The following is a 16174-nucleotide window of genomic DNA, read 5'->3' on the forward strand; positions in this document are numbered from 1 at the left end:
CGGCTATATGATATGATTCGAACATGCATATTTTTGTAATTCACAAAGTACAAGTACAGGTTTCTGATTTGATATCTTATCCCCTGTTCCTCTATCTCAGATATATTTCCAGTTGTATTATGTTATGTTTTACATACTCAGTACATATATCGTACTGACCCCCTTTCTTCGGAGGGCTGCGTTTCATGCCCGCAGGTACAGATACAGGTTTTGGAGTCCATCAGCCTGGGATTCCGCTCAGCTCAGCTGGAGGAGGCTCCATTGTATTGCAGCCTAGTTTTTGATACTAACCATTGATGTATAGGATTGTTTTGTCTATTCAGGGGTACGGCGGGGGCCTTGTCCCACCACATGTTGTCGTTAATATTTTTAGAGGTCTGTAGACATGTATATGTGGGTTGTATATGTCAGTTTGGTTCAGCTAGGTCTATATGATATATTGTATATGTTGTTATATTATGGCAGCCTTGTCGACTTGCGTGCCCTGTCATGTTGTGATACAAACCAAAAGGGCTACAGGTATATATAAATATTATCGCCTAGTGGGGCTCTGTTACATAATATTATTTTATTTATAGTTCAATGTGACCACAGCTGATAGATAAGTGTACGGGGGGTCCAGGTCGTACCCCATTCGTGATCTACGGGGTTGGGTCGTGAAAGAAGTGGTATCAAGTCAAAACTGCTATTACTTCTGATACTACTCGAAGGAAAAACAAGTCTTGTTTTTTTGGCAAAAGGACAAACTAAGCACTTAGACACTTTAAACATGCTTTGTTTATTTATATCAAACATCTTAGCAAGTACTATTGAGGACACATGTCCAAGTCTTTTATGTCATAGCTCTATATCTGACTCCTGAATCTTTGCATGAACTTTATCCACAGCAAATCCAGTCTCCTGAAAATCAATGATATTTCTTTGAGTTAGTGTGCTCCACAATAGATACAAACCTCCTTCTTCTTTACCAACTTCCTTCACCTTCCCAGTGTAGAGCTCCTGGAAAACATAGAAGTCAGGGAAGAAGGAGACTAAACATCTTAATCCCTTTGTGATTATGCTGACAGACATGAGATTATACTTGAACTCAGGTATATGAAATACATTGGTAATCACACTTCTAGCTGATAAACTACAAAAACCAATATGAGTCACTTTAATAGTACCACTATTTGGCAAACAAAGATCTTTAGGAACAGCCAGCTTTAACACAGAACCTTTTGTCAGCATATCTAGACTGGAAACCATATGATTTATTGCACCTGTATCTACAATTCATACTTCAATATTTGCATTAACAAATAAGGTTTTACCTGCTGTATTTTTCATATTGCAATAAGATGTAGTGGCCTCTGATTTCTGATTCATCATGTTGAGAATATGTTCATACTGATCCTTTATGAATGTACAACCCTGAAGTAACTGCCTCACATTTTTCACAACTTAACTTATAGGCTTAGTATGTGTAGTCACCTCAACTGAAGCTCCGTTAATGCTTTGTTGATGATCATATTTCCTTCCCTACACTGGTGTATAAGCATCACTCACATTTGTGTTTAGACCATAGGAGAAATGAACCTGAACTGGTTGCTGAGTTTGACCAGAAGAACCTTTTGAATCAGCATAAGCAGTGTTTGCACTTTCTACCTTTCTCTTGGACTTGAAATCAGGTGGATATCTGTAATGACCTTGAGGGTGATTTTCGTAAATTTGTACAAAACACGCGTGAACAGTAACACGCGTGAACAGTAACACGCGTGAACAGTAACCTTTTGGGCAGAAAATGCCCCTTTCTTCTCATTTCAATATTTTTCAACATTTGTTTGAGTTCTTGAACTCCTTGAGGTGATTTGAGAAGAGATTTTCGAGGCAAAGTGTTGGGTAAGTGATTTTTGACCTAAAACCTTCCTTTTTCATTAAGTTTTTGACGATTTTAACTCTTAAATTTTTGTTTCAAACACCAAAAATCCTTGTTTCTTCCCTAATCCGAATTTAAGGAAAATTGTGATTTCCAACTCGTTTTGAGCTCTATTTTTATGGGTTTTTCAACCATGAGTTTCTTATTACCAATAGAATGGGATTTTTCAATAAATTTACAGATTTGACCCTTTTCGAAAATAGTTAATTTTTGGACCATTTTACCCCCGGTTCCGAAACCTATCAATATGGGTGTCATTGGACTCCTTGTGACGTGTATGTTTCATTGTTGATAGTGGATTGTCATTCCGGGCGCTGAATTCGAGATTTGCTTGTCCGGTGGAGGTATTTGAGTGCGGTTTCGGCAATTGAGGTAGGTTTGGCTATCTTTCTTTGAGATTGAGATGGGGTAATTAGTCATTCATATGTTATAGACTTTGGAATGGGGTTGTAGTATGAGTTGAGAATGTTATATATATTGTGATGTCCGTGTGGAGGCTTATTTATTAATGTGTTGCCGTGACGGGGTTTATTTGTATTACATAGCCCGTGTGGGGGCCTTATTTGTTATCTTATTTGCTTTGAGAGCATGTGAATTATGATTTGCCTAAGAGAGAGGCTTGAGTATATTATTTGACTTGTGATGCCGCCTGAGAGATTGAGTTGGGGTTTTTGAGCATACTTGGGTATTAAAATATTGTTGAGAAAGGGGTGAATATTTAAATGAAAGTGTGTTCTTCCCGTTACTATTTATTGAGGGTGAATATCATGTGTAGGTTAAGTTTTGAGAACTTTGAACCTTATACCACATGTGAGTTGATTATTACTTCCATGCATATGTGTTTTGATGCATTCATCCTCATTCATCATATCATGAAACATGGGAAGTTGAGAAATATGGAAATTCTTTTTGAGAAAGAAAATGAAACACCTTTAAACCTTTGTATCTTGAGTCCCTGACCGAGGCAGTTTTCCGGCAGGGTAGTGGATGCATTATGATCCTAACCTTTGTATCTTGAGTCCCTGACCGAGGCAGTTTTCCGGCAGGGTAGTGGATGCATTGTGATCCCTTGACCACGAGGAGGTGGCAAGGATAATGAGATATTGTGATTGAGGTATATGGTCTGCGAGACCCCCATGGGTCCTGCTTCGTAGCACAGCTCGGCAGGTGTATACGACAGGCTGTGCGACAGTCTTGATTCCACCGTACCACCACATCATTGCATCATCATATTGCATTGCATTGCATTGACATTTGTGCTTCTTGAATTATTTGATTAATTGTGATTATGAGTTGTTATTATACTTTATTCGTGCCATTATATATATAAACTGGCGGCACCGATATCGAAGTGAGACTTTTCTATATGCAGGTGGAAGCGTTCCTTAGTTTATTTCATAGGTTTGATTAATTCCTTATACTCAGTCAGCTAAAACCTACTGAGTACATGTGAATTGTACTCACTCCTATTTCTGTGTCCCTTTTTGATGCAGATACTAGTCGGGGTACCCCACGTGGCAGTTAATATTCTAGCGGATTGTGTAATTCTCAGATTAGTGGTGAGGTCCCAGAATTCGGATCGTCACTAGTCTATCTTTATTTTTCAATCTTTTGTATCATTCAGAGACTTATGTTGTATCTTCAGATTCGAACCTTGTATTAGATGCTCTTTATACTTATGACACCAGGTTTTGGGATAATTTCTTCATTGTTTTTTTTTCTTTTTATTTAAATCGTGGAATCACTTTCCCCTTTGGGAGTCTTGTATGAATTTTATTTTTAGGGTTACACATCAGATTGGGTTTTGAGATGTGTGCCATCATGACTTCAGTTTTTGGGTCGTGACAAATTGGTATCAGAGCCCTAGGTTCACCGGTCTTATAAGTTAAAGAGCAGAGTGTCTAGTAGAGTCTTGCGGATCGGTACATAGACGTCCGTACTTATCTTCGAGAGGCTACAAGATACTTAATAGGAGAATTTCTTTCTTTTTACTCCCTTCGTGCGATTTATTCATATCAAGTGTTGTATACCTCTGATCTATTCCTTCTGCGCAGATGGTGAGGACTAGAGCCACAATTACTGAGGGTGAGGCTGCACCTGCTGCTCAAGCCCCAGTACGCGGGCAAGGTAGAGGACGTGGTGGAGTCAGGGGACGAGGCCGAGCAAGGGGAGCGGCACCTGCTCGTGGACGAGCTAGAGAGCTATCACCTGAGCCTATGTATGAGCATGAGGATGACTTTGAGCAGAAGACTGAGGAGCAGAGGCCATCCCAGCCTCCTGTGGTTCTCGATAGTACTCCGATGCTTCAGGAGCTATTGGTTCGATTATTGGCTAGACTGGATGGTGCTCCTACCTCTGGTATTATTTCAGGTACTATAGGTTCTCCTATCACAGTTGGTGCTACACCGCCAGTTCAGGGGCCTAGTGTAGGATTTCAGACTCCTGGTTCATCTTCAATGCCTTCTATTGCACCTCCGAGATTTGCAGCTCCGCCAGTTTCTGCTAATGCTGCCATGTCGGTAGCTGAGCAGAAGAGTTTCGAGAGGTTCGTTCGATTGGCACCTCCAAGATTTGATGGTAAAGCCGGAGAAAAAGCCTATGACTTTTTGACTGAGTGTCAAGATAGGTTGTTCAACCTAGGCATTTTAGAGGCACATGGAGTTGCTTACACTTCATATCAATTTGCGGGAGTGGCCAAAGAATGGTGGAGGTCAGTTCTTGCTCGTAGACCTATTGGTTCTCCTATGATGAGTTGGGAACAGTTTACTGAGGTGTTCCTTGAGAGATTTGTGCCATATAGCCTTCGTGATCAGCGTAGGGATGAGTTTGACAGACTGGAGCAGGGCTCCCTATCTGTATCTGAGTACGAGACTCGCTTCCATGAGTTATCTCGTTATGCTATGTCGAGTATTCCCACCGAGTTCGAGCGGATTCGCAAATTAGTGAAGGGATTCGCCGGTTATCTCCAGGAGGCTACAGCCTCTCTTGTACTGTCTGGGGGTACGTTTCAGAGTATTATTGATCATGCTAGGATGATAGAGAGTATCCGACGTGCTAGACAGAGCGGGGCCAAGAGGTTCCGTCGGCAGGGTCAATTCAGCAATCATTCCTCCCAGGGTAGAGAATATTCGGGTTCAGGAACCCATGGTTATCAGGGCAGACCAGTCCAGGCAGCTATTCAGGGTTCTTCGAGCTTCAGAGGTCGTTTTAACACTTCTAGTTATTCCCCACGGAGTTCAGGTCCTCGAGGTTGTTATGTGTGTGATGAGTTTGGGCATAAGGCCCAAGATTGCCCCAAACGTGCTCCTTCTAATGGATGGCCTGGGGCACCAGTTGTTCGTTCTATAGATGCTCCAACTGTTCGAGGTTCTTCGCAGAATACTAGAGGTGGCACCTATGGTGCTAGGGGTAGAGTACGAGGTGGTGCTCGTGGTGGTTCGCAGGCTAAGGGTGACCGTCAGTTATGCTATGCTATACCGGGTAGATATGAGGCAGAAGCCTCTGATGCAGTTATTACAGGTATTGTTCCAGTTTGCCATCGTTCTGCTTCAGTATTATTTGACCCAGGGTCTACCTATTCTTATGTGTCGACTTATTTTAATGTGGGTATTGATTATGTGAGTGAGTCCCTTATTGTGCCTATTACTATTTCTACCCCAATAGGTGAATCTTTAGTAGTGGATCGGGTATACAAGGGATGTTTGGTGATGTTTTCGGGTAGAGAGACCCGTGCAGACTTGATTTTATTAGACATGCTTGATTTTGATGTGATATTGGGTATGGACTGGTTATCTCCTTATCATGCTATATTAGATTGTTATGCAAAGACTATGACCTTAGCTTATCCCGGTTTACCTAGCTTAGTATGGAAGGGTAATCCGAGTTCATATCCTAAGGGGGTGATATCTTATATTCGTGCTCGTCGCTTGATGGATAAGGGTTGTTTGTCTTATTTGGCTCATGTACGTGATCTCACCACGGAGTCATCTCATATAGAGACTATGAGGGTAGTGAAAGAGTTTATGGATGTATTTCCTACAGACTTGCCGGGAGTTCCTCCTGATCGTGATATCGATTTTGTGATTGATTTGGAGCATGACACTAAACCCATCTCTATTTCTCCTTATCGGATGGCTCCAGCAGAATTGAAAGAGTTGAAAGAACAATTGGAAGATTTATTAAAGAAAGGGTTTATTAGACCTAGTGTATCACCGTGGGGTGCACCGGTTTTATTTGTGAAGAAGAAAGATGGTACTATGAGGATGTGTATTGACTATCGACAGTTGAACAAAGTCACTATCAAGAACAAATATCCTCTCCCTCGCATTGATGATTTATTTGACCAGCTTCAAGGTGCATCGGTGTTCTCAAAGATTGATTTGAGGTCGGGTTACCATCAGTTGAGAGTTCGAGAATCTGACATCCCGAAGACTGCATTCAGGACTCGTTATGGGCATTATGAGTTTGTGGTTATGTCCTTCGGGTTGACTAATGCCCCGGCTGCTTTTATGGAGTTGATGAACCGGGTATTTTGACCTTATTTGGACTCGTTTGTGATCGTGTTTATTGATGACATCTTGGTTTATTCCAAGAATGAGGCGGATCATGTTAGGCACCTGAGGACAGTCCTTCAGAGATTGAGAGAGGAGAAGTTGTATGCAAAATTCTCCAAATGTGAGTTTTGGCTTGAGTCCGTGACATTCTTGGGTCATATAGTGACCAAGGATGGTATTATGGTTGATCCAGCCAAAGTTGCAGCGGTTCGTGATTGGGTTAGGCCTACTTCGGTTACCGAGATTCGGAGTTTTATTGGGTTGGCAGGCTACTATCGTCGGTTTGTTCAAGGATTCTCTTCTATTGCAGCCCCATTGACTAGGCTAACTCAAAAGACCGTGGCATTTCAGTGGACTGATGAGTGTGAGGCGAGCTTTCAAAAGCTCAAGGAATTATTGACTTCAGCACCTATTCTAGCCTTACCCGAGGAGGGCGTGGCATTTATTGTGTTTTGTGATGCTTCGGGAGTCGGCATGGGTGGTGTATTGATGCAAAAAGGTAGAGTTATAGCTTATGCTTCTCGTCAGTTGAAGGTACATGAGAAGAACTATCCTACCCACGACTTAGAGTTAGCAGCAGTGGTGTTTGTTCTGAAGTTGTAGAGGCATTATCTCTATGGAGTGCATTGCGAGGTCTATACTGACCACCGTAGCCTTAAGTATATCTTTTCTCAGCCGAATCTGAACATACGGCAGCGTAGGTGGTTAGAGTTATTGAAAGACTATGACATTACCATACTTTATCATCCGGGCAAAGCTAATGTGGTAGCGGATGCCCTGAGTCGCAAAGCATCTAGCATGGGTAGTTTGGCCTTTCTTAAGGCTGTGGAGAGGCCTTTGGCGTTGGAGGTTCAGTCATTGGCTAGACAGTTGGTCCGACTGGATATTTCTACACATCATGGTATTTTGGCATTTGTGGAGGCTAGGTCTACTTTGATGGACCAGATTCGTACACACCAATTTGAAGATGAAAAGTTGAGGGCCATTCGAGACAAAGTATTGAGTGGTGAAGCAAAATCAGCCTCTCTTGATCAAGAAGGAGTTTTGAGGATTAATGGTCGCATTTGTGTGCCCAAGGTTAGTGAATGGGTACGTATGATATTAGAGGAGGCTCATTGTTCCAAGTATTCGATTCACCCGGGAGTGGCAAAGATGTTTCATGACTTGAAACAACACTATTGGTGGTGTGGCATGAAGAGAGACATTATTGATTTTGTGGCTAAGTGTCTAAATTGCCAACAAGTGAAGTATGAGCATCAGAAACCGGGTGGTCCTATGCAAAGGATGCCCATTCCTGAGTGGAAATGGGAGCGTATCACTATGGACTTCGTGTCTGGATTACCCATGGCATTGGGTAAGTATGACTCTGTCTGGGTGATTGTGGATCGATTGACCAAATCAGCCCATTTCCTTCCGGTGAAGACTAGCTACAATGCGGATCAGTTAGCTAGGATCTATCTTCGTGAGATTGTTAGGCTGCATGGGGTGCCTATCTCTATTGTATCGGATCGGGGTTCAGTGTTCACCTCTCACTTTTGGAAGGCATTACAGCGTGGTTTGGGTACGCGACTAGAGATGAGTTCAGCATTTCATCCCCAAACCGATGGTCAGTCTGAACGGACTATTCAGGTGTTGGAGGATATGCTTAGGGCCTGTGTGATTGATTTTGGTGCCCGATGGGACCAACACTTGCCCTTAGCAGAGTTTGCCTATAATAACAGTTATCACTCTAGCATTCAAATGGCACCATTTGAGGCATTGTATGGTCGTAGGTGTCGATCACCCATTGGATGGTTTGATTCTGTTGCGGTTGATGCATTGGATACTGACTTACTTAGGGATGCTGTGGAGCGGGTACGTTTGATTCAGGGTCGACTATTGACAGCTCAGAGTCGTCAGAGGAGTTATGCTGATAGGAGGGTTCGTCTCTTAGAGTTCATGGTGGGTGATTGCGTGTGGCTTAAAATATCGCCCATGAAGGGTGTGATGAGGTTCGGAAAGAAGGGCAAGCTTAGCCCAAGGTTTGTTGGCCCGTTTGAAATCCTGAGGAGAGTAGGTGGAGTGGCGTATAAGTTGGCCTTACCCCCTAAATTGTCAGCTGTCCATCCGGTGTTTCATGTTTCCATGCTTCGCAAGTACATACCGGATGAGTCTCATGTGATTTCTTATGATGCGGTAGAGTTGAGTCCGGATTTGACTTATGAGGAGGAGCCGACAGTTATTCTAGATAGGCGGCTTCGTAGACTCAGGACCAAGGAGGTTGCTTCGGTCAAGGTGCAGTGGCAGCATCGGCCTGCTGAGGAGGCGACTTGGGAGTTAGAGTCTGATATGCAGGCTCGATACCCTCAGCTTTTTGAGACCCCAGGTACTTTATTTTATCTTATGTTCGAGGACGAACATCCTTTTTAGTGGTGGATATTGTAATGACCTTGAGGGTGATTTTCGTAAATTTGTACAAAACACGCGTGAACAGTAACACGCGTGAACAGTAACTTTTTGGGCAGAAAATGCCCCTTTCTTCTCATTTCAATATTTTTCAACATTTATTTGAGTTCTTGAACTCCTTGAGGTGATTTGAGAAGAGATTTTCGAGGCAAAGTGTTGGGTAAGTGATTTTTGACCTAAAACCTTCCTTTTTAATTAAGTTTTTGACGATTTTAACTCTTAAATTTTTGTTTCAAACACCAAAAATCCTTGTTTCTTCCCTAATCCGAATTTAAGGAAAATTGTGATTTCCAACTCGTTTTGAGCTCTATTTTTATGGGTTTTTCAACCATGAGTTCCTTATTACCAATAGAATGGGATTTTTCAATAAATTTACAGATTTGACCCTTTTCGAAAATAGTTAATTTTTGGACCATTTTACCCCCGGTTCCGAAACCTATCAATATGGGTGTCATTGGACTCCTTGTGACGTGTATGTTTCATTGTTGATAGTGGATTGTCATTCCGGGCGCTGAATTCGAGATTTGCTTGTCCGGTGGAGGTATTTGAGTGCGGTTTCGGCAATTGAGGTAGGTTTGGCTATCTTTCTTTGAGATTGAGATGGGGTAATTAGTCATTCATATGTTATAGACTTTGGAATGGGGTTGTAGTATGAGTTGAGAATGTTATATATATTGTGATGTCCGTGTGGAGGCTTATTTATTAATGTGTTGCCGTGACGGGGTTTATTTGTATTACATAGCCCGTGTGGGGGCCTTATTTGTTATCTTATTTGCTTTGAGAGCATGTGAATTATGATTTGCCTAAGAGAGAGGCTTGAGTATATTATTTGACTTGTGATGCCGCCTGAGAGATTGAGTTGGAGTTTTTGAGCATACTTGGGTATTAAAATATTGTTGAGAAAGGGGTGAATATTTAAATGAAAGTGTGTTCTTCCCGTTACTATTTATTGAGGGTGAATATCATGTGTAGGTTAAGTTTTGAGAACTTTGAACCTTATACCACATGTGAGTTGATTATTACTTCCATGCATATGTGTTTTGATGCATTCATCCTCATTCATCATATCATGAAACATGGGAAGTTGAGAAATATGGAAATTCTTTTTGAGAAAGAAAATGAAACACCTTTAAACCTTTGTATCTTGAGTCCCTGACCGAGGCAGTTTTCCGGCAGGGTAGTGGATGCATTGTGATCCTAACCTTTGTATCTTGAGTCCCTGACCGAGGCAGTTTTCCGGCAGGGTAGTGGATGCATTGTGATCCCTTGACCACGAGGAGGTGGCAAGGATAATGAGATATTGTGATTGAGGTATATGGTCTGCGAGACCCCCATGGGTCCTGCTTCGTAGCACAGCTCGGCAGGTGTATACGACAGGCTGTGCGACAGTCTTGATTCCACCGTACCACCACATCATTGCATCATCATATTGCATTGCATTGCATTGACATTTGTGCTTCTTGAATTATTTGATTAATTGTGATTATGAGTTGTTATTATACTTTATTCGTGCCATTATATATATAAACTGGCGGCACCGATATCGAAGTGAGACTTTTCTATATGCAGGTGGAAGCGTTCCTTAGTTTATTTCATAGGTTTGATTAATTCCTTATACTCAGTCAGCTAAAACCTACTGAGTACATGTGAATTGTACTCACCCCTACTTCTGTGTCCCTTTTTGATGCAGATACTAGTCGGGGTACCCCACGTGGCAGTTAATATTCTAGCGGATTGTGTAATTCTCAGATTAGTGGTGAGGTCCCAGAATTCGGATCGTCACTAGTCTATCTTTATTTTTCAGTCTTTTGTATCATTCAGAGACTTATGTTGTATCTTCAGATTCGAACCTTGTATTAGATGCTCTTTATACTTATGACACCAGGTTTTGGGATAATTTCTTCATTGTTTTTTTTTTCTTTTTATTTAAATCGTGGAATCACTTTCCCCTTTGGGAGTCTTGTATGAATTTTATTTTTAGGGTTACACATCAGATTGGGTTTTGAGATGTGTGCCATCATGACTTCAGTTTTTGGGTCGTGAAAATATCCAACAACCTTGTAACAAAACTCTTTGGTGTGACCTTTATACTTAGAAATCACATATTAAGAGTGTATTTTTTTAACCTCTGACTAACACCTGAACTACTATCAACTTTAGAGTAAATAGCAGTAGACTCTAAGGTAGAAGAGTTTAATCCCAAATTACTAATACCTGTAATAACATATATTTGTCTTTCATATCCTACTATCATGGCATATGCCTGATTGATAGTTGATAGTGGATCTATCATGAGAATCTGACTCCTAGATTGATGATATGACTCATTTAGTCCCATTAAAAACAAATATAACTTTTGTCTATTTATGTGAGCTATAAATTCTCTAGATTTCTCATTGTTACAGCAGGGAGAAGGCACTAACACTTCAAACTCATCCCATAAAGTTTTTAGCCTAGTATAATATACAGAAACAGAAGCAGTACCCTACTATAAAGTGGAAATATCTTTGTGTAAACTATAGGTCCTTGATCCATCTACTCTCTCAAATCTCTCTTGCAAGTCCACACATTCAAAGCACTTGAAGCAAATGCAATTTCACTAAGTAAACTCTTTGAAACTGAATTCATTAACTAGGATAAAATAATAACATTCACCCTTTCTCATTGTCCCCATAGTTTTTCACCATACATTTCCTTCCTGCATGTTCCATCAACTAATCATAATTTGTTCTTTCCTAACAAAGATAGTTTAATTGATCGATTCCATAAGGTGTAGTTCTCTACACCAAGCAGCTTAAATGAGATAATGTTAATTCCACCTACATCAGTAGGTCTAAGAAATAGAGGATGATTATAGTCAATACATTGTCCTTATATGGAATTACTATTCGAAGAGAAAGGTATACCAACTCATTGAGCATTGTTGTGGTTATGATTAAGGTTATGAGATGAATCTAATTTTGTTTCACCTGGCATTTCTTCAATTTCTTGAAGTACTAAATAACTTTGAAATTTTATTGTGGAAGTAAATGCTGAATACAGATTTCAGCTTCAATGAAGCTTTGATCTGCAGATCAATCTTAAAATTGGATGAATCTATGAATCTAGTTTCGATTTTTTGACTTAAAACCCAGATCACTTCTCACAGTAATCACTGTGACAAAGCTCTAATACCATGAATGTAAGTGAGGAGTCTACAAAAGAAGAAGAAGCACATCTATTAAACTCTCATTGAATTAATCTCAAAGTTCACTGATTACAATAGTTAATTGTTGTATATATAGCAGTGGTTAGTTTGTAACTGAATTTGTTATCTAATTAATCTGTTGAATAGTTAATTATAACTACTAATCAATAATTGACTAATCTACTCGTGCTTCTAACTAACTTCTCATTAACACACTAATCTTCTTATCAGCTTTTATATCACAACAAATTTCGATCAAACTCATTGAAATATACAAGATTATGATTTGCAGGACAATGAATATCACGTGCTTATTAAGGAGTATAGTGATATAAATTGAATCACCGTCAACAAAAATAAATTCACAAGTGAATATACTTTCTTACCAAGCAGACGTGCATCGCCCACTCTACAATAGAGTCTGAATTTAAAGCTTTAGACAAAGCTAATGAAAAATTCAAATGGATGTGATATTTATTAGAATACATTTCATTTTGTTCCAAACCATTAATTATCCCTTGTATGAATACATTGTGAGGTCAGGGCTGCGACTTGAGAGCATTAGGTATAATGAAAAATCTCATCACGTATGATAAAGATATAATTGTTAGACAATTGCTCTCTAATAAAATTATCGCAATTGACTATGTAAAGTCAAAAAATATCTCACTTTAAAATGGCCTAACTATAGAGGCAGTTGAGAAATTATCGAAGAAAATAAGACTGTGACCCAAGACAAGTCATCATGACAGTGATCCTACCTAAAAGTGTGGGGGTCCCAAGATCTAAGCTCAAAGAGATCAAAAAAAGTTATGATTGACGATTCAATAGTGTCAAAACAAACCAATGGGACAAAAACGACCCAACATTCTGTAAAGTAATGTCGTTAAAACAATGACATTTTACAACAAATGTTATATTATATTGGATATTTGTATCAAATCTTTAGTGGAAATGTAAATCTTTTAATTTTGAAATTATTCATCATTCTTTATAGGTTAAAGATTCGAATTTAATTTGCCCCCAAACTATACGATTTAGAACAGATTTACCTTTCATTAAAAAGCGTCTTATTTTTACCCTTCCTGTTCTCAAAATATAATGACTCAATTGCGCTTATGGACTAACACATTTACATATAGGGGGGAATTTTGACCATTCATAAAATTCAAGGACCAATTTGGATAATTCACAAAATTTGAAGGAAAAGTCATTTAAACCCTACACCCTAAACAATTTCAAAAAATTTAAACAACAAAAGATGTATTAAAGGTAATTAAGAAGTCACTAATTATAAAAAATTCTTCTATTATAAGTAGAAGAATTTGTAGCTATTCTACTTTTATTGGTATTTTAATAATCAAAATTGAAGTATTCGTAGTATTCAAGAATAATTACACCCTCCGTCGTAGATTAGTTGATCATTTTCCTTGCATGCATATTAAGAAATCATAAATAAGAGGATAGTTTACTAATTCATCCCTTAAGAACTTCTTGAAAACTATACAAATAAATATGAACACTTTCAAAAAGAATTAATTGTAAGGATAACATGGAAAAAATTTAGTTAATGTTTTCTTGATTTGGTAAGGTGGAAAACTAAATATGGGACAACTATTTTTAATATTGTGACTGACTAATATGAGACAGAGAGAATAACTACTCAGTTGATCACTTTTTGTTTCACACGGTTCTTAAGAAATCATAAATAAGAAGATAATTTTACTAGTTCGCCCCTTAAAAAATATTTGGAAACTTTACAAACAAATGTGACCACACTTTCAAAAAGAATTAATTGCAAGGGTAATATAGAAAAAAATTAATTAATAGTTTCCTGATTTAGTAAGGTGGTATGGGACAACTATATTTAGTATAATGATCAATTAATATGAGATGGAGGCAGAAAGAGTAAATGGAAAAAAAAAATACTCCCTCTGACCATATTTACTTGCCCACTATATTATTTTGGGATGTGCAACAATACTTCTCCAGTTTGAAAAAATAAGCGATAATTTATCATTTTGTATCTATTTTACCCTTACTATAAAATACTGTTCATTTTTCAATATTTAGATGACTTATAATTAATAGGGATGACATAGTAAAATTACCCCTCTACCCCTCTATTTGTTACTCCCTCCATTCCATATTAACTAAATTTCTAGAAATTTTTTCATTGTTCAAAATAGTTGAATTGTTCAAAGTTCAAGAGAAATGTTTGAAACTTTTTCCATATTTACCCTTTCCATTAATGAAGTTTTATAATTTTCTAGGAGTAAACTACACTACTTACAAACGTATACTCCAATAAAGGACTACTTGTATTTATGATTTCACATTTAATCATCTTTATGATGCTGATTAAACAAAAGGGTAATAGAGAAAAATATGGTTTAAATTTTGTCTTTGAATGTTTTTCTTGTGCATTACCTTAGAAATTCAACCAATATGGAATAGAGGGAGTATTTTTTAAAGAATGTGTCAAGACAAATATGAACAATAAAAAATGAACGAATGGAGTAATTAATTCTTGAACTGTTAAAATAATAAATAATTTAAAAGAACTATTTTAAAAAATTCCGACAGATAATTTATCGAGGAAGTATGTTCTAGGACGGCATTAGTTAGATTAGGAACAACAATATTGTAAGACACACTGGCAAAATTAAAATATGTAAGTACTAGGTCAAAGGTAATTCATGTATTTTTACTTCTTACAAGTTACAATGAAACTAATTAAATTGGATAATTTTAATATAGTTATTAAAAAAGAAAAGGACAAACTTAAAAAAGATATAAAAGAACAAACTAAATAATTAACTTAAGTCATCATAGAGTTCAATATATATATATATATATAAATATTCATGATGCAAGCAATACATATACAAATACAAACACAATTTCAACTAAGAAAACACACTCTAAACTCTAAAATACGTGTACAGTATTAATAAGATCTTTAACTTGAGATTGTCCTTTTCTAAACTTTGATTTACTGAACAGTAACAATTGATGTATTTCTATCTTACAAATTTCTTGTAGTACTGCTTTTTCACTCGGCTAAATCAACTTCTAGCTAGATCTCGATCAAGTTTACATAATGAATTTTGAGACCTCCTTTCCACTTTTTGTTCCAGACTTCATACAATCCAAAATAAATCTTATCAACATTGTTCCCCTTCCCTTTTGCTATCGTAATATTTTTTGATATCATCTTTGTAACATTAATCTGATCACTAGTCAAATTCACCTTTCTCCATTGAGTATTATCTCCCCATTTAGCCATAAGATAAACTGGTGAATTGCTCCAACCAAATGCATCAGTCATCAATGACATTGTAAACTCAATATCATATGACGTTTTCTTCTCTATATTAACATTGTCAATGCAACCAGTTACCTCCAACCAATTTACTTGTATAAGTTCTGCATCATCCTTCTGTAATCCAAAAATATTTAATACAAAGTCAGTCAATTTACTTGTAAGATAGTAGCTACGTACGTAGTAATACACATTTAATTTTTAAAACTTAGATTTGGTACAGCTATTAATTAATTCTTACTCGTATTTGGGTAACTTCCAAAAGCGTTTATCGTATCCCCAAACAATATTAAGAGCTTTCGGATATACTATCTAACCCTGCCAGCAATGGAAAAAAATAGTATAAAATAAATTTTAAAGAAAAACATAGACTCGGGATATAAGTTTAATGCAAGAAGCAAAGTAATGAGAGAAAAAAGAATTGCAATATTGGAAGAAATTAATGCATGAAATTTCCTGCACCTTTTCTGTTTTAGAGAATGTGTGATTGCCTTGATAGTGAAGAGATTTTGAAGCCATTAAATTTGCTATATAAGTCTATTGAAGATAGTAGTTCGACTGATTAGTTTGAATCAATGATTGTTCGATTCAACCACGGCAGTTGATTCTGGGAACCTCCATTGATGCTGAGCAGAGTTTTCTTTGTTTACAATGCCTGAAACAAGTGAAACACCAATGGATACTACAGCACCAGAGACACTACAAGCAATTGAATCCAAACGAAATCATCCACTTTATCTCCATCC

At 38.0% G+C, this 16174-nt stretch overlaps 1 protein-coding gene across 1 annotated transcript; it reads right to left on the reverse strand.

Moving 5' to 3' along the window:
- Window positions 1-15182: 15182 nt before the first annotated feature.
- Window positions 15183-15947, reverse strand: LOC129872592 (protein PHLOEM PROTEIN 2-LIKE A9-like). Its single transcript, XM_055947540.1, has 2 exons — window positions 15891-15947; window positions 15183-15545 (listed from the first exon to the last, which is right to left on the reverse strand). The coding sequence occupies exons 1-2, from the start codon at window positions 15945-15947 to the stop codon at window positions 15183-15185; spliced, it is 420 nt and encodes a 139-aa protein (XP_055803515.1).
- Window positions 15948-16174: the final 227 nt, after the last annotated feature.

This window comes from Solanum dulcamara, chromosome 11 (assembly GCF_947179165.1).
Source record: "Solanum dulcamara chromosome 11, daSolDulc1.2, whole genome shotgun sequence".
NCBI lineage: Eukaryota > Viridiplantae > Streptophyta > Magnoliopsida > Solanales > Solanaceae > Solanum > Solanum dulcamara.